This window comes from Microtus oregoni, unplaced genomic scaffold (genome assembly GCF_018167655.1).
Source record: "Microtus oregoni isolate MIOR12 unplaced genomic scaffold, Mior012 000000F_ref0000247, whole genome shotgun sequence".
NCBI lineage: Eukaryota > Metazoa > Chordata > Mammalia > Rodentia > Cricetidae > Microtus > Microtus oregoni.
In genome coordinates this window covers 83,883,049-83,902,866 of record NW_024543059.1, presented here as the reverse complement: position 1 = coordinate 83,902,866, position 19,818 = coordinate 83,883,049, and the positions used below count along the sequence as shown (strand labels likewise).

Genomic DNA, 19,818 nt, shown 5'->3' with positions numbered 1-19,818 from the left:
CCAGAATGCTGTAGGCTGTTGGGAATTCCTAAAAGGAGGCATGAAGATCAGGACCCAAGAGACCTCTTCGCTTGATCAGTTTAAACAATAAGGTCAAGGAAGGACTTTGTAGTTGTCACTGATTATGACCAGGAAGAGTATGGCTCAAAATTAGTTTTAATAACAAATTCCATTCACAAAGAACATTGCAGAGATCTGATGTATACATTACTTAGTTTCAAAATAGCAGCAGAACATGGCAGACCCGTTACCTTCTCTGTTGGAATGGCGTCTCTGTGCTATGTCCTCTTTGGTTTATCAGCATAGCAACTGGTTTAATTAGACTTGGTTGTTATTAAAAAACTTTTAGTTATTTAAAGGATCAGCTATCTTGATAATATTATTTTAATATAAATATCTGTGGCAGATAATTTAGTCCAATAGTCAAAAAATGTTTTACTGTGATTTTTGAAATAATACATTTCCATTTTAAAGAATACAGCTATTAATTGGATATTTTTGGAACAATACAACATATTCCATACTTAATCTTTTAAGGAGCTTGACTGAAAGTCCTCTCTATAGCATCTTTAAACATTACAGTGTTAAAGCTATACTCTTTGTTTAATTCTCTGTATCTTGCCCTCGCCCCATCTTTTATCTATCTATCTATCTATCTATCTATCCATCCATCCATATATCTGTCAATCTATCATCTATCTATCTAATTATTTGTATGAGTATCAGATGCTTCCTAGCTCTTATTTAATCATAAAAGGCATCAATCTGAGACTATTTTTTAGTAAATAACCTCTATAAGCTAACAAATTTAATATCCCCCTAGACAGGTGATGGAGCAGCTCCTGCGTGTTTGTCACCTGCACATCATTTGGGAGCAATTCTTCATGGATCATGATCAGGGACTTGTTAGCAGGATTGGCCAAGGGGAGTTAAAACCAAACAAATAAATACACACAACTGCCTCCAGGCAAACAAAGTTAATTAATGACAGTTAGAGACTCCCGTGGTACTAAATAGTAAGTACATATTGAGTACTCCTTTTATTGCAGAAAATGACATTCTAGGAATCTGAATATGTTTACCTTATGGAAAGTTGTGTTGATACAGTGTAGTATGAGCATTTAGAAAGAAATAGAAGTATTGCACTGAAAGTTCGAGCACCTTGGTCAATGATTATAAAATAGTGTCTGAGTTTTCATCTATGGTATCACTGTGAAACTACTTTCTTTTTAAGTATCCTTCCTTTTCCCAAGTTTTATCATTTTAATATTCTGAGAAAAATATGAGAGAGGGGCCTGAAAACTGGCCGAGAGCCAATAAAAGCTCATGTTCATTCAAAATCATGTATTTAAAGCTATGTTCAATATTCCATGGGATTTGTTGCATATGTTGGCTCTGGGTATCTATAGTGCTGGAGATGATTTATCTTTTAGAATTTTTTTCCAATCTCTTTAATGTATATACATCTCACATATATATGTATATATTATCTATCTATATCTATATGGATATAGATATATACATAGAAAGAATGTGTCACACTAAATAATGGTTAATAATGTATTAATTTTAGAAGCCCCTGAATTTAATCATTTTTGCCTTAACTCTTTAATATCTTTACTTTGTCATCTAAAAAAGAAATCTTAAAAAGTAATTTTTATTATTTATTAACTTTTTGAAAAATAGCCTTACACTATAGTCTAGGGTAGCCTTAAATTTACTGTGTAGCCTTTCCATGCCAATTAATTTCCCTGCCTCACCATCCTGGGGACTAGGACCATAGACCACTTCCACCTTTCCTGAATTACTTTATTAGTTGCATATCTTAGTCAGTACTTAGCACCCGAAGAAGAGTAGTGAAAGAAAAGCACACAAAAATGACCATAAAATTTCCATCTTTTTATTGTAGCAGTAAAAATTTAACCTAAAGCCTTCAACTGTCCACACAAGCATTTTGCCTCTGAACTGCATATATATCCCTTTCATTAATTTGATATTGAGACCAGGTCTTTCTCTGCCACTAAGGGTAGCCTGGAATCTCTGTGTAAGTCAGGCAGGCTGTGAACTTGTGAACAAGTATCCCCTTTTGAGTAGCTGAGATTTCAGACAAATGACTAATTAATCTTCACCCCTTTTCAAGTCTTGTTTTATTTTAAAGGCATCTTAACTGTCCTTCAAGGCTTTCCTTGAAGATAGCTGGTTTTTGTTGTGGTGGTGGTTGTTTTTGCTTTTCTGCAGACTTTCTCTGTTATCTCATTAATTCATTTTTGTTTCTAGGCCTTGTATGGCCCACTATGCATCTGTTACTCTAGCACTCACATCACAAAGTTATTTCTTAATAATAATCTCACAAATTAAAATGCCTCTTCCTCCCGTTGGTTGTTTTAGTCAGTTCATTATTTGACTCCAAATACAGAATCGTTTTCATTCGAATTAGTAAATCAGTGACCCATGTTAAATAAATATATTAAAAGTATCTTCGTGTTATAAGATTACTTTAATTTGATACAAAATATTCAAAATGTACATACTATGCATTCACAGACCTCAAAAATACTTTAGATATGTTTCAAATAAGTGATTACTCTTCAGATAAATTATTACTGTTAACTGCAGTATTTCATTTTCTTCCATTACATATGGGATGGTTACTTTTAAATTACAGCTTGACACAACCTAAAATAGTTTCCAAAAAGATTTTGATCGAGTAGTTATCTAGATTAGACTGATTTGTGAATGATTGTCCTGGTTATTCATTGATCCAGACCATTTGGGGCAGCACCATTCCCTAGAATAGTCTCTGAGATATATAAAATTAAGATAACCAGCTAAGAGCCAACGAATAAGCGGGTAGCATGAATGTGCTTGCTTCCTTCGGCATTTAGCACCAGATGTAGTAGTGTGAATAACTATTTCAGACCCTTACATCTTTGACTCATCTCAAATAATGGATCATAACCTATAGTTGTAAGCCCCCCAAAAACCCTTTTCATCACTATGTTACTTTTTAGTAAAAATAGGACATACTATCAAATTAGGATCAAAGATTAATTATTTAAGGTCTTTAGACACTTAAAAGTTAACTATGTATTAAGAAAAAGAAGTAACTAAAACCAGAAAACGTGATGAAGCAATATATTAAAACATTAAATTTAATGACAATATATCAGAAAAAAATGAAGATTGACATTTTATGGGAGAAGACAGGATTGTGTCTTGTACAAGAATTTTAATATTTAGTCACTTCTGGATTGAAAAAGATAGCTCCAAGTCACCAAATTTTATGGGAATAGCTTTTTGTGAAATATTACAATAGCAGTCAGGATTGCTTTACTCTGTCTAAATTTAAAGTGAAGAACAGTGAGATCTAGTCAGGTTTAAGGAAATGTCATCAATCATAAATGAATAGTGTAAAATATTCTTTTCTCCCTAGAAGTGATGTGTTTTATGATATCTGTGCAAAGCTACTCAATAGTTCCTTACAATGCAATTCTGGGTATTGCACTTAAATACTGACCCAGTCCAGATAATGAGGACTTGGTTAGGGGGCTACTATATTTATCCAATGTTTAACACAGTTCCCATATGCAGTAATACCTCTTTATGTTCAACTCTTGCATTTTGAAGAGTTTTAGGAAAGGCTTGCCTGACTGTACTGATTGTAGATCAAGCAGGTAGAGGCTAGATTTTAAAATATAATACATTCTATTACTTGTTAATTGCTAATTTGTGTACCAGAAATGATAAGGCAGGTAGCCAGAGTGCCAGTATGAATGAGGGAGTGGTCCAGAAAATTCCATCCCTTGTTGAATCACTGTTTGAAATGTGTGGCTGCTGGGAGCTGGAATGAAGCCTTAACGACATTGGATTGCTACTTAGCCATGGGCACAAGGACAGCATTATTTCAACTCAGTCAGTTATCAAAAATAAAGAAAACCTAATTTTGGATGGGGAGACTGTTGAGACAGAATCTCAGAGCTCAGAGTTGCTGAGGACGTGAGGTTGGATATGATCAAAATACATTGTATCCATATATAGAATCTTCAAAGAAAAAATAAAAATATATTTTTAAATTATAAAATAGATAAAAGTTGTCCTATAAATTAAGGATTTGAAGAGTACATGTAAGTACCTATTTTGCTCTGTGTCTTTCATCAATTTTTTTCTCTTTGAAGACCAAAATAACCAAGTGATTACATTTTATTTTTTTAAATTTATTTGTTTATTTATTTATTTATTTTTAATTTATTTATTCATTAATGATTTCTGCCTCCTCCCCGCCGCTGCCTCCCATTTCCCTCTCTCTCCCCCGATCAAGTCCCTCTCCCTCATCAGCTCTAAGAGCAATCAGGGTTCCCTGACCTGTGGGAAATCCAAGGACCGCCCACCTCCATCCAGGTTTAGTAAGGTGAGCATCCAAACTGCCTAGGATCCCCCAAAGCCAGTACGTGCAGTAGGACAAAAACCCATTGCCATTGTTCTTGAGTTCTCAGTAGTCCTCATTGTCCGCTATGTTCAGCAAGTCCGATTTTATCCCCATTGTCCCAGTGTGTGGGTGCACCCCTCGCGGTCCTGGGTTCCTTGCTCGTGCTCCCTCTCCTTCTGCTCCTGATTTGGACCTTGAGATTTCTGTCCGCTGCTCCAATGTGGGTCTCTGTCTCCTTTCATCACCTGATGAAGGTTAATATTCAGGAGGATGCCTATATGTTTGTCTTTGGATTCACCTTCTTATTTAGCTTCTCTAGGATCGCGAATTATAAGCTCAGTGTCCTTTATTTATGGCTAGAAACCAAATATGTGCCAACCTAGCATGATTGGTACTACAAGACATGAAGGTTTATTATTAATTTAGTGAGTAGAAGTAAACAGAAGGTGTCAGGTAGCCAAGAAGAAGTGCATTATCACTGACAGGTTTCATCTTGCAAAATCACTATTTTAATTCAGGTCATGCTGACTCTAAGAAGTATGTGCCGTTTCACCTTTCACACAAAAGAGTTCTATCCCAAAATTCAGTTTTATAGTTAGTTACATAGTCCATACGACGGCGGAACTCCCTGCTCCATTGTTTTTACTGAGGTAAACCCTACCCCAAACATGTCACAGATAAGGATGCCCTCATTTGAAATCACCAGGATTTATTCCCAGGAGCGTGTTTATAAGGGAATTTAAACGAGTCTCATTCTCTGTAGAGATGATCTTCCTTCTTTCTTCTAGACTTGTTGCAAAAGAGAGAAGAGCTTCCATTCCAGAATTCTCTCAAAGCTAGCTCATTCCCACTAGACTGTTCTTGACTATTATTCAAGATTAATATCACATTTAGCTTGAATAGTGTGTTTTCTACTCTGTCATTTCATGTCCATTTTGAGAAAAAAGTCATTTATGTTTATATCATTTTTACATACAATAACTTATATGAGAAAGAGAGAGACTCACAGAAAAATACAGAGAGAAATACAGAGAGAGAATGGTTACACGTGACAAGTCATTTAATTGGAGATCATCAAATTATATTGGGAGTTATATGCACATCAGTATTGTTACAAGTTAAGAAGTTAGCTACATTTTCCAGTTGTAGCACAACTCATATTTTATCAGAGTTACTGTGTGTACACATGATGAATATTCTTGATAAACTAAATGTTAGGTTTCTGAATGTCCAGGCCAAGCCATTAACTTCCAAGTAACATTCAGGCTTGACACAGAACATAAACAGGTCAGGTCGGTAAGAACACCTCATACTTAATAGTCTCTCTCCATTGTTATTCCTTAGATAAGACATTAAGCTTCTAATGCAAAATAGACAAATAGTCATAAAGTCAAGGTGTAAGGTGTTATATGTGAATTAAAATATTCAAAATTGGAGCCTTCCACTGTAAGTCTCAATTTGATTGGTTCTATATACCTAGCAATTTTCTCATGAATGACAGGTTAGGGTGATAAGAGATTTCCTCAAACGTGACAGAGAACAAGGAAGATGATCCGATTTAAAGGGATCATACATCAAGGGTCAGGAGTTTGGATAAGCTAAATGAAAAAATATCTTGCTTGGAATTACGACAAAATATACAGAGAAGTATAGACAAATGCCTGGAAATGCAACTAAAATATGGACATGTAGAGAACTATTTGTCATGTTCTCATAGTCAGCATCATTGCTGATGTTTGACAATTAAAGACAAGTATTAATTTGTTACCTATGATAACCAATATCAATTTTGTACATAGGAACTACATAATACTGGGTTCAATTCATGCATGAATTGGACTGTGTAGCCATTAATCTCTGTGGTATATCCAACAATTTCACAGTGATGAAATAAGATGTTTTCCAAGTTCTTGTTCCAAGGACAATGGCACTGGGTTTTGATCCTACTTCATGTTTCGGCTTTGTGGAAGCCTAGCCACTTTGGATGTTCACCTTCCTAGATCAGGATGGAGGGGGGAGGACTTTGGGCTTTCCACAGGGCAGGGAACCCTGACTGCTCTTCAGACTGGAGAGGGAGGGGGAGAGGAGTAGGGGGAGGGGGAGAGGAGTGGGGGGGAGGGGGAGAGGAGTGGGAGGCTGAGAGGAGGCAGAATTTTTTTTCAATAAAAAAATAAAAAAATTATAAAAAAATAACAAAACTAAAAAAAATAAAATAATTTTGTAATTAAAAAAAAAGATCTTTTCCAAGATTAACACTGGCCAAGGAAGATTACTAAGCAATTTTGATTAGAAGAAACTTCATTTTGGTCTTGGTATTCTTATCAGATTGATGGTTAAATAAGCTGATCATAGAGATTTCATTTTATAAAGAATATTGTTTCTTCACATTGCTTGTTAAACTTTGGCATAATTAGAAGTTATTCCAGAATTTAATATATGCTGGTTTTGATTCTGCTCATTATGGTTTATAAGCTATGCTTACCTTGCCTATATGCAATCTAAAAAAGAGTTGACATCATGCTTTTAATTATAGTAAATTAAGTTGTTTCATAATTTCTGTAGTATGATGCCTGTAATAATAATCAGACCAAATCATCACATTACATAAAGTTAATCATTAAAATGATTATCATTATTGCATGCTGTAGTGAACTATTTTTATATTACTTAGCTTCAACTACATATATTTCCTAAATATGGAAGTAAAAATCAAAGCCAAGAAGTTTTTTCTTTTTTACTTTTTTAATACTGTGTAAAATGGAGGTGACAAACTAACTTGTTGAACCAACTTTTAAACATTGGAGAAATTGATGCTGCTCACTGCCATAATTACTGGTGAGGATGAGAGGGGGGAAGTTCGTGTGTTTGTTGGATCTACCAGTTGTCCCCATGTAAAAATAGTGTGATTGCTTGACTATGAAATGTCCTACACCGACTCATGTGTTAAACACGTGGTTCGTAGCAGTCAGTGTTGTTTAGAAAGAAGATTCTGTGAATATTTGAGGATGAGTACAAGTCTTGCTAAACGATGTAGATCACTGCTGTCCAGTCCTGGGTAATTTGTTTGCCTTGGACAATTTTTTTGTCTATCAGTCTTTATATTTCTCTGTTTTTCTAACTCTCTACTTCCCAGTGCTTTCTGACCACCATGAGGCGAAAAGTTTCTTCTATTACAAGGTCCTATACTACAATGGTCTAGCCAAACATAGGGGGCCAACAAATCAAGGACTGAATGAACCTTCTAAAAGGTTCTTTCATAAAATTTTCTCTCAAGATTTTTGAACACAGTGACAAGAAAGCTTACTAATGCATACAATTCTGCTGAAAATATGAATAGATGATATGCCATGACAGATGCATTTTTGTGCCAGTTTCTCATACTTTTTGATTATCAATGATCATTAAAAATCTTCAAATATGAAAATGATATAGCACTGTGTTTATGAATGACTTAGCTTAAAAAGCTGACTTCTGTGAATAGCAGAATATTCATGTATACACATAGCAGATAACTGGTCAACCTGATCCATTGTTTCTTTTTGTTTGTTTGTTTGTTTTGAGACAGGGTTTCTCTGTGGTTTTGGAGCCTGTCCTGGAACTAGCTCTTGTAGACCAGGCTGGTCTCGAACTCAAAGAGATCCGCCTGCCTCTGCTTCCCAAGTGATGGGATTAAAGGCGTGCGCCACCACCGCCCGGCGATCCATCGTTTCTTAATGCTAATTGACAACATAGAAATTACCATTTTCTTTTTACGCCGTTCTTTAAAGTAGCATTATGGCTAAGTAGTATATCTTCTCCATACCCATCTGCTTATACTTGGAGTTTTTTTTTTTAACCCATTCACTGAAACCTACAGCTAGCTAGTTTTATTTTCATTTAATTTGAATATCTTCCAGGCTTTTGTAATAGTTTATCAGTCACTCTGGTATTTTTTTTCTTTTGAAGAGTGTTTGTGCCAGTTCTTTGAACAGAAATAAATAGAATGGCATCCTGTCTTGATGCTTTTGAATGTAACATACTGGCTGCATTCATCTGAAAGAACACTTGTTTGAAATTATTTGTCATTGGCTTTTGAATATCCCTTTTGGACACTGGAGACAGAAATTTTAATACTATATTCTCTTGGTATTTAGAGATTTTTGTGTAGTAGTTTGCTATTTGTTATATAAAATTAAACACTTATTTTTCTTCCTTCACAGAGTATGACCTGCTTTGTCCCTAATGTAGCCATTATCCAAGTTCAATAAGTTTCTTTTAACTTATTTATGGCATTGACTTTGTAAACTTATTCCTTGGTTCCTATCTTTCACAATTTTAAGGCACGCATGCATTTATTTGTACTGGGAGGCTTGACTCTCTTACTCTCTGGAAAATCTCTCTATTCCTCCAAATTCCTGACCTCAAGTTCTGTCACTTCCTGTCACATTTGTGTCATCGGATCTCAGAACACGACTCACAATCATACTGTGTGTGAAGCGGAGGAAGCCCAGAGTGAGAAAAGTCCCAAGTGAATGTGTGTGACTCCAGTCAGTCATGCCAAGTAACCCAAAGCCTCAGACCCCCAGGAAAATGGCAGAACGTTCCCCTGCAGAGTCAACCTCAAAGCAAATGGCAAAGCCTGCCCTTGGTCCTTGTGTGAATGTTCATACTACATGAAAAACATTTCTACCATAACCCTCTCATCCTGATATTATGGTCTGAGTACTGCTCCGCTACAAGGACTGCTCCTAATGAGTCAGCTAAAACTGTATCCTTGATACATCTCTATACCCAAACCCCTACCTCGTTGGTTCAACAGTATGCAATAACCCGCCTCTGTATTCAATTGTGAATAATCAACATGCTAAGGCTTTGGGGTTACTTCTGCTTCTCCATCAGAGGGAACCAGTCCAGCAACCCCAGCATTTTCTGGGTGCCTGTCTTCAACCCGTAACCATTTGGCACTGTTCTTCACTGACTTAGTAACTGTCTTAAATATGTGTGTGTGTGATAAAGTATCTTCAGTCACAACTTTAGTCATCTCTTTAGTGTCTTAACCTATAATATGTTATAAATGAAGTATGAAAAAGAATACATGCTACTCTCACTTGTAATTATCAGGCAGATCTAAGGAAAGAGATTAGGCTGACAAGATGGCTTGGCAGACACAGACAAGTGACATCATGTCTGATGCGTGGAATTTAATCATCAGGGTCCACATGTTGGAAGGGAGAGTTATTTCACTCAAGTTTTCTTTGGACATCCACATGGGTGCCATGCGCCCACACACAATACTCACACACAGTCACACAAAATAAAATGAATAAAATGCAATTTTAAATCTGAACATATATACCCATGTTATATCCCTAAATTATTGAAAGGATACTTTACCTGATGTGTAATTTCACATGTTCATCTTCTAATTGCCCTAATATTTTCTTATTTCTCAAGATAAGTATTATCATAATTTCAATATCCTCCGGCCCAAAACAACATGAACACTTTCCCAATAAATACATATGTTCAGATAATATTCTGGGGGTTTTTCTTTACATTTCTCCCCTTGTATATACAATGATTAATAGTAAATAAAATTGTATTTGATAGCAAAGTAACTGCCACATGTAGTATGATAAAGGGACATACATATCAACAGGTTTGAGACGGGAATTCAAAATAATCTGCCAGAAGGGCAGTGTTTGTAACTCTAGGCTTAAGCACACTGTCAGGCACGAGTTAAGGAAGCTAAATATCTATTTTAAAACTTGATTCCTTTTTTTTTCTTTATTTATTTTTGAAAGTCAGCTACACCCACAAAAACCGAGACAATAGATAATGTCCCAGCAGCAAATTCTAAAGAAGGGAAGCTAAATATCTTTAGGAAATTATCAACTTTGTCTTATTAGAAAATTATGCTGTAGTAGGATATGGATTAAAGATGAAGGGCCATGAGCTAACATAGAAAGCATATAGGCACATGCCAGTGATAGGGTGTGGTGTAAAAGTAGAACAGACCTGCTGCCAGCTCAACTGTTCACTTCTGGCTTCTACAAGTTGTTTTTTTTTTTTTTTTTTTTTTTTTTTGTATATGGATAATCATTATCATTGCCTTACGCTGAATTCCCTTGACCGGGTCCTGTATCTCATTGTAAATAAAAAGCACCTGGAGTTCTTCCCAGCTTCCTAGTTGGAGCTGAACCCCAGAGGCTGATGGCAGAACATAACAGGGGAGGCTGCCCATGACAGCAGGTATGAACCAGTCAAACTAAGGCACACAACATGCTCATCCTGAGATGAAGCCTAAAAGAGTTGACGCAAACATATCTGGCTTTTGTTTCCTTCCTCCTGTTCACAGAAAATATGGTCAGGCAGGTGGACTCTCTGTATTTTGGATTCCTCAAGCAGTGTGAACCACAATGCATACTTTAGAATGTATAGATCAACGAGAAAAAAGAAAACATAAAATTATGATATAATCTGAATAGGTGTTGGAATTCAGTTTGTTTACAATCAAAACATGGCATTTTAGGTCCTCTAAACCTGGGATCTGTGGGAGAAACATGCTGAGGAAAACCTTAAGGTTTTTTTTTATTTGCTAGCAATATCTAATTTTATTTCTGAATTTAGAAACAACTTTGCTAAATACCTTAAGAGATGTTGTACTCAAATAGATGAAAACTGTCGAATAGACAAGAAATAAAGAAAAGGCAAAACCTGTTGTAAAGCAACCTACCAGGCATACTCTGCAATACCAGAGGCATAGTTCTGTATTTTACTTAGGCCCTTCCCAGAGTCTAAAACAATTATAAATACACATGCTGGATAGGCTTATTCAATCCACGAACATTGGCAATGTTGTTCACTCAATTATGACAGTATGATTAAACGTTAATACTATTCCTCAGTCTTGAAACGCCATAAACTTGTTTCTTGTGTTACATTATGCAAATGTCACAAAGGGGATACGGAAAACATATCTTACATACCATACTGTTTTTACGATTTTGATCATTTAAGAGACAGCTTGCCTCTCCAAAAAAATCATACGTTCCTCAGGAAAGTTCCCACCAAGAGCCCACCTGCCTTCTAGAGGTATGGGAACGGTCTCTGTAGTGACACATTTTCTGCATTGTGTGTGTGTGTATGTGTGTGTGTGTGAGAGAGAGAGAGAGAGAGAGAGAGAGAGAGAGAGAGAGAGAGAGAGAATTCAGATTGTTTTGATAAATGCCTGGATATCATCTAAAACAACGGGAGGAATAATAATATAAGGAAATATGAATCTTTTGTGTGAATGGGCAACCTCTACAGGCACTAAGTAAACAATTCCTATTTGGTGAGAGGATTAGTCACAGATAAGAAGTGAGCTCCAGGAGGTCTGGACTTGTCTTTCTGATTTTTTTCACTGATGCCCCTCATGACTATATTGTTATAAAAGGGAGAAGGAATTATTTTCCATACTTACTCCAAGCATCTCTTGCTTTCTTTCCCCAACTCCTATTCTAATCATGTGTTTGCATAGATTTGTTTGTCCACTTTCTTGATATTTCTTTCTAGTTCAGTTACATGCATCTAATTAATAATTTGTTTTTTGAGACAGGGTTTCTCTGTAGCTTTGGAGGCTGTCCTGGAGCTAGTTCTTGTAGACCAGGCTGGCCTCAACCTCACAGAGATCCACCTGCCTCTGTCTAATGAGTGCTGGGATTAATGGGGTGTACCACCGCCCCAGCTGATAAAAAATATTTTATGTTTAACATGATTGCAAATAGAGTTTATTCTGCAAAACTAAGGTGTTAGGAGCCCAGATTAGTGCAGTTGAAAATGTCGCACATCACCAAATGTAGGCCATTTAAATAAATAGGATTTGAGAGGGTCTCTTTCTGAGGTGCTGGAAATGAACCCAGGGCTAACACCTGTTCTTGAACTGCTCTGCCGCTAAGCATTGTTCCCAGCTGGAAGTAACTTATGTTACCATGTTCTACAAATTTCTTTGTCTCATTTCAAATTCAAGACTCCCATGAGCAAGCAGCTAACTCCTGAAATTCAGCTTTGGTGGAAAAAAATCAAACAAAAACCTTCATATAAATTCAAACATTATAACCTCTGAACATGCAAATTGGGTTGAAAATCACCTATTATCTATGATAGTCAGCATTTCTCACATTTTATTTATGAATTCTTTTGTTTTAGATGGAACTCGCTAAGGAAGAAAAATGTGAATTTTTGCCTTTCCTTTCCCCACGGAAAGTTATAGTCAAAGATGGAAAAATTGTGGCAATGCAATTTGTTCGAACAGAGCAAGATGAAACTGGAAACTGGGTTGAAGATGAAGAGCAGGTGGTGCGCCTGAAGGCCGATGTGGTCATTAGCGCCTTTGGTTCTGTCCTGAGTGATCCCAAAGGTAAGACATTCCTAGGAGCCCTGTGTGTGATGCTGTGGGTATTGTTTTATGGCTCTAATAGCTCCCAACTTTCGGCCACTTTTGCCTATCTTAATATTCATTTCACTTTGCAAGTATGGATTGCAAGCAATCTTGATTGAAAAGGCTTAGAAGTGTTATTACTAAATATATGGAATTAATTTAAAGTAAGGAAAACTGAAAAGAATGTGAATCTTTAAGCTAATGTCCAAAATACATATTCTATTTTATAATAACGTTTGCCTTGTTTCCTATAAAAGAATGGCCTTTCTTCAATTAGGGTAGAATAAAAAGATGTAGCTGAAAAATTGGAACAGTCAGTTTTAAATGGTGCAGAGAAATTGTGATGTAATAAAAAGCAGAAACTTAGATTCCATATTTTTTACCAACGCCATGGCAAACCATCTCTCTGAACACGGGACACCAGCATTATCCTTTAGAAGTTCAAATTCCTGTCATTTCATCTGAATGCCCTAACTGGATATGCAGAGGAAAAATAAAATGCTTAGGCATATCACGAGAGAGGGAATGTTTTATATAACATTTCAACCCCATAGTTGTCAGTCAGCTGAGAGACCGCCTTGTGTTGGAGCTCTCCCACTCTGGTACCATTGTAAATGAAAGCTGAAATACCAAGGCACCTTCATTTTGCAAATCTTTACCTTTCAATTCACACTGTTGAAACGACAATTATCACTTTTATTTTCTGAAGGGAAAATAAAAGGCCTTTCTGCTGTTCAGACGTTCACTGAGAACAATAATAACAGAACATCTAAACCTGACACGTCTGCCTATAATGCGTACTGTATCCATGTGAAGCCTGGAGGAAATGCATGCATGCAAATACACATTTTTATGCAGCAGATAGGTAAAGATTCAAGCAGTCACCAGGCTTTTTTTTTTCCTGCAGGACACGCAACATCTTGGTATTTAAAATCATCCAGATGTTTAATGTCATCAAGATAAATGTTTTCAAATGGCAGAACGATGGCCTGAATTTGTCACTTTCCATGCTTGTATGAAGTGTAGACACAATCACTGTGTGCTTTGTGTATTCGTTAACTGAGTTTATAAAGGAACAATGAACTGTGCAAGTTATGTTCAGTTATCTAAAATATACTGTTCTCTGCAAAAAGTAAGATGCCAGTGAAGTTTAGGTAGCAATTCTACTTATGAGTCATGTATCAAAATAATTTGTTGTTCAGCCACTAAATTTATATTTCATGACTGGCAGTCGAGTGTTTTTAAAAGTATTATTTTGTAATCAAGACAGATTATCTTGTGCCTCAGAACACAGGAAACAGCTTTTATAAACTCACTATTATTTTAAAGCTTAGGTTTATGTATGTGTTATTTGGCTGCTGAGATTTTGTTGTTGTTATTGTTCGAGACAGTCTCTCACTATGGATCTGTTTCTGCCTTTGAAGTTCTAATTCTTCAGGCTCACCCCTATGAATTCTGAGATTACAGGCATGCACTGCCAGACTAAGTTTTGTTAATGAGAGTATATATGTGTTTATGGACATGTGCATCAAGAATGAGATAACTAATATAATATTTAGTGTTTAATTTATGGAGTAGAAAAAAAATGATATGTTCAAGTCTAGAATTTCATGCTTATTCTAGAATTTGTGCATTTTGTTCTCTGTGTCTGTTTCTTGTGGTACTTCACATGGCTTTTAGAATTCCTAACGGCTATTTAGAGAAGCCAAGAAAAGCATGGTGCCCTACTAGGGAGTCTTTTTCCTATCCTGATTTGACATGGAAGAAAATGCTTAGAAATTGTATCCTAATGCACAATCCCATGTTATACTAAGGTCTCTCAGGGTTTCTAAGGACAAAGTGTTACTTTCCAAATGACTGGGCAGCTGGAATTAGCTGTGATGTTGAACAGCATTCTTGTCCTTTTTTCTGTTACTAGTGGGCCGTGTCTAGACTGAAGTTTCCAGAATGTTGCTGTCCTTATTCAAAGAATTGACCAAAAAAAAAAAAAAAAAGGCACACAGAGATCACAAAATAGCAAGAACCTTGTTCCATATAAAGAATAGCATAGATCTGAAATGTTCTCTAACGGAGCAGGGACGTATATGGGAAAAGTGTTCAAACGCTGTGATAGTTGTATGTGCTGCCATTAATGAGGTAGACTAGGAGGTGGCATTGTGGGCCCTTGGGGGCTTAGCACAGGCTGTTTTCTGTTGCAATCGACTGGCTTGGACTCTGCTAGGATTTTTTCCCCCTAATGAGAATATTATTCCTTGTAATGCACCTGATTTTAATCGTATGCATATTGAATAGACATAGGCATAAAAAAAAATAAATAGTGGCTTCTCCTAAATTTCACTCAGTGGACACAGTTTGCCTCACTGTGCATGCACCCAAACCCAATGCAGTCCATAAAGGTCCATTGGAGAGCCTGGATATGTTCCAGCATGTGCTTGAAAACCATAATCGGTACAGTTAAACTCAACACAGGTTGTCAGATGTTTTATTTGGAGAATAGGGTGTGTTTATATTATGCATATGAGAGTCCTCAGTTGTCAGCTCCATTGACCGATGTATGTGTCCATACTGTAAGCCAACTGGAGAACCAGGCTCTTCTGTGCTTTCGCGTGTTTGTCTGGTTTGTTCCTGTGCACTGTTTTCAATCCTAATGAGGGGTCATGGGAAACTATTTAGAACTGGTAAAGGAATTTGGGTTTTAGAACTTACCCAGGAAGACCTTTTAAATTCATAATAACAATAATAGTAATTTTAAATTGAAAAAATCTTCATATGCACATAAATATTCTGGGTATACTGAAACCAGTTTCCTGGAAGAAAGCTGCACGTTTGGAAAAGAAAAGATAACCCTTTTCTACCCGAGTTTGTTCAATCCAATGCCTGTGGAGTGTGAGCCTCAAATGATTACCCATGAATGCGGTACACATTTTAATGCACTCATCAATAACTGTGTTTCAAAATGTTAGGTGTTCTTGTCACTTTTTTTTCCTCTTCTTCTTCCCAAATTTAGTTTGCATAGACTCGATAAGTTGCACGGAAACACAGAAACAGCATTTCATACCTTATGCCGTTTTATCTATTTGACAATGTTAAATATTTCTGTTTGAAATGCTCTTCTCCAAATCACTTAACCTTTCTAAGGTTCAACTCTTCATCTATCAAAACAACAACAAAACCAAGCATAATGAAACCATCTCTCCCTATCCTGTAACAGGACTGTCAGAAATAAAATGAAGGAACGGGAAAGTGCCTTGCAAGTACAACTATAAACAGACTATTATTGTTTATGTCGTTCCGGGTTCCTGCATTTATCTTTTAGTTATTTGTAAGCCTGTCACTGACTTCCTCTTTCTTTTTGCTGTTACGTATAGTCCTTTCCAAAGTCCAGGGTTTGCAAGTTAGTTGAAGGACCACTCTCAAGAGGAAAACTATTAGTGAACAGTATTACCAAAAAGTCCTTCAATATGCTTGGCTGTTAAAGAATAGCAAATTATAACTATTTTGAAATTCTTTTACACCCAAATTAGAAGAGCTATCATCAAGAAAAAAAACAGAGGCTGGCAAAAATACAGGGAAAGAGGAACACTATACACTGCTGTTGCGAGTGTAAACTGGTAGAGTCGCTGTGGAAATTGTGCAGAAGTTCCTAAGAATCTAAAAAGAGCACAGGATCGAGCTATCCCATTCCAGGATATGTGCCAGGAAGAATCTGTATCAGGAAACCATAGATCTATGTACACATCTATGTTTATTGCTTTTCCATGTTATGAACATTAGCTATAAACTCTCATTCTTAAACAACCACTTGTAAGAGATATGTATCAATTGCTTTGTCTAATCATATAATAGCGATAATTAATTCTAATGAAAATTTCAAGGAGTTATTTAGTTCCTTAAAATTAAAGAAGCATCGAACATATTAATACTCAATACACATTCACAAATACATTTATGCACTTGACTTGAACTGGCCATTCGGGGATATAAATTCATTAAAACTATTTTATTAAACCTATTTTCTTCTGATAAACAGGCCAGTTTGTTTTATTTTTCTAAGAAAAGGTAAGCAATTCTTTTCATTCCCTGACACTAACTTTCCCCCCCTTGTTTGGTATAAACTATTGCATTCGTTATAATTTGATGACTAGTTGACTAGTTAGAGTTTGTCTAGTGTATCAGCTCAAACAAGAGCTCCAGAGCCAGGCTTCAACAGACTGTTCTTATGGATGTGTGGCTTCATCCTTTTCGCATTTTTCCTCTGAGGAAGCTTCTTCAAATTTCATGGTCCTTTTGTATCAGGCGCTGAATTGGTATCTACAACCTAGTATCACTTTAAACATAAATGAAATAATATCTGTAAAAAGGTTGTATGCAGAGTTAAAGCATCTCATGAAATTAATATGATTTTTGTACAACAAATATTTTAATAACTAAATCATGTTTTATTACACATTCATTATAAACGTTGTGCAGACACGAATGCATTTAAAAATCAGAATGTCATCATCATCTTGAAGCCTCTCTCAATTGTTCATTCTATATATTTTGTTGGTTTTATCAGTGAAAAGAAAATCCCACATTTTTAATGGTCTATAACATTTTAAGATTTTTACTTTCGAATATGATGGTTGCCTTGAGTACTGGAGCAATTTCCTTTATGTAAATTCTTAGTTGCACAGGTATTTATTTTGTGTTTCCAAAAATCAGGAATTTGAAGAGCAAAGCAATTTAAATCACTTTGGATTTTCAAACTGAAAACAGATTTTATTATTTTATTTATTCTAAGGGGAATGCTTGTTTTGAGATGGAGAAATGAAGCACTTCTGGGGATTTAAATCCCTGAAAAGTATGAGGTGATATGAGTTTTAAAACACAAGGCTTGGGAAGGAAGAAAGCACAAAAGATGATGGCCAATTTATGTGGTTTGCATGCTACAGGGAGCAGGGACGTGGACCCTGAGCTCTGAGGAACACAGCCGGGGGAGGTCGACCTCCAAGGGAAGGAGTTTATACACAGCATCAAGGCCTGCAGTTTCTGCTCATCGCAGCAGGAACTAGAGATAACAAGCACAATGCCCAGATCTTTCTGAATCTTTAATGCAGCCCTTAGAAACCAACTCCCTTGATGGCATTAATTGCAATTAGCTGCATAAAGGAGTGTTTTGTGGAGGAGGGAGAAAGACAGTTTTAAAATCACTCATCGATCCATTAGAAGGCCCTTAGAAAGGTCTTTGAAGCCTTGTGGGAAAGTCATGCTTTCTATGGAAACCAGCTTCAAGTGTAGTGCGGAGTCCCCTTCTTCCTCTAGGAGGAAGGGTGCAGGTCATGGCTTAATTGTGTTCATTCTGACAGTCAGAATGAGAAATTGACAGGCAAGAGATGATGTGCCTGAGATCTTAGCAAAGTGGAGATGGAGACTCTGGGGTTTTCAAAATGATCATCTTTTTTTTACTAGGAGAAATTCTCTAATATTATTTTCATGTGAGCTCCAGATGGGTCAAATGCCAAGCAACCATTGTTATTTATATTATAAAAGACTTGAAATCAGTGTCATATTTATATTAGAACTTATTAAAATATTATTTATTGGGTAATTCACCAATGGATGTAGAACCCTAAGATTTTTCAGGACCACTATGTCTGTTATTTATTTGATATTCTAAATGATAAAGCATTTTTTTCCAGAAATTGGTGGCAGCACTTAGCAAGAATTTTATTTGGCTTTTAAGCCCTTTGACTTGCAGTTTGCTTAAGTCCCCTTCTTCCTTACAAAAAAGCAAAGAGAAAAGGTGATGAATGAAGTACCAACTTGAGAAAGTATCAGCTCTGCTCTATTGTATACATTTTATTGAATGTATGGTATAAACTTCAAAGAACAGATAGAACACTGGATTTTCTTGCCTGGTGGGAGAATATTTTTAGCTATTGCAAAACCTTCAAGGAAGTGGCTTCCCAGTGGTCAATATAGATAAGAATGGTTGAGGTGAACTCCAGCAGTCAAGTGGTCAGAACAATGCAACATACTGGGTGTATTAGGATGGAATCATTTGCCTCGAAGTTTTCCCATTTGTATTTTCAAATGTACAAGAAGGAATAAAAGAAACATTGTGTTCTGGCTTTGTTATTCCAGGTGCTTGTTTGCTTATGAAGTTCTGACAGCCTGCTATCTCAGACTCTGAGCTAGGAGGTTCTGGGGAGAAAGTGGGGGAAAGGCATACGCACACTGTACTTCCTGAAATGCAGTTTAAAGGGAAAAAACACCTACTTTGAATCAATGGATTCAGAAGGAGTTTAGTGTCTCAGGGAAGCACAGAACTGAGCAGGAGGGCTCAGGAAAGCTTCTTGGAGGAAGCGGGTTAAAAGTTGAAGCCCGAATGGTGTGTAGGAGTTTCCAGGTGGAGTGGAGGTGGAAGGGAGGGAAGCCACAAGAAGATTATGCAACATGCTTAACACCACACTGTTAGATTAAGTAGTCATTTTACAGTCATTTAAGAAAGCTACTTCAAAAGTATGTCTTTAGAGAGTTGTCAGCAGCCTACTCATTCCATGCATGTTCTTATCTTTATAAAGGAAGGTATGAATTTTTCACTTTCATTAGAACTTCATTATTTGATGGTCTCTACCATGCATCCTATCATTAATCTCCTTGCAGTGTACTGTTGTTTAGGGACTGCTGGAAGCCCATGCATTTGCGGGGACTTCAGACATGCCTGACTAAAGGGAAGTCTTTACCTGCCAACCTACGGATAGAAATTATCAGATACACATTGCCTTAAAATATGGCAATCAGATCTGAAGTGGTTTCTATAAATGAGCAGATATTTTCCTGTTGGATGAAATACCACCTACAAAACCACTAGCTGACAAGATACCTTCATGTGGTCAGACAATGAATGGGAGAGACTCAGTTAGTTGAAACAGATGGCGTGGTTATGTAAGATGGGAAGTGGGCAGGGATAAGATGACAGGAATTTTTGCGACAACTTCCTGTTGAG

At 36.5% G+C, this 19,818-nt stretch overlaps 1 protein-coding gene across 1 annotated transcript in view; it reads left to right on the top strand.

The window, feature by feature from the left end:
• Nucleotides 1-19,818, top strand: part of Dpyd (dihydropyrimidine dehydrogenase) — a 755,789-nt gene that overhangs the window by 317,601 nt on the left and 418,370 nt on the right. The window contains exon 11 of the mRNA XM_041647856.1: nt 12,596-12,806. Within this exon, the coding sequence (XP_041503790.1) occupies nt 12,596-12,806 (211 nt within the window). The remainder of the gene's footprint in view (nt 1-12,595; nt 12,807-19,818) is intronic.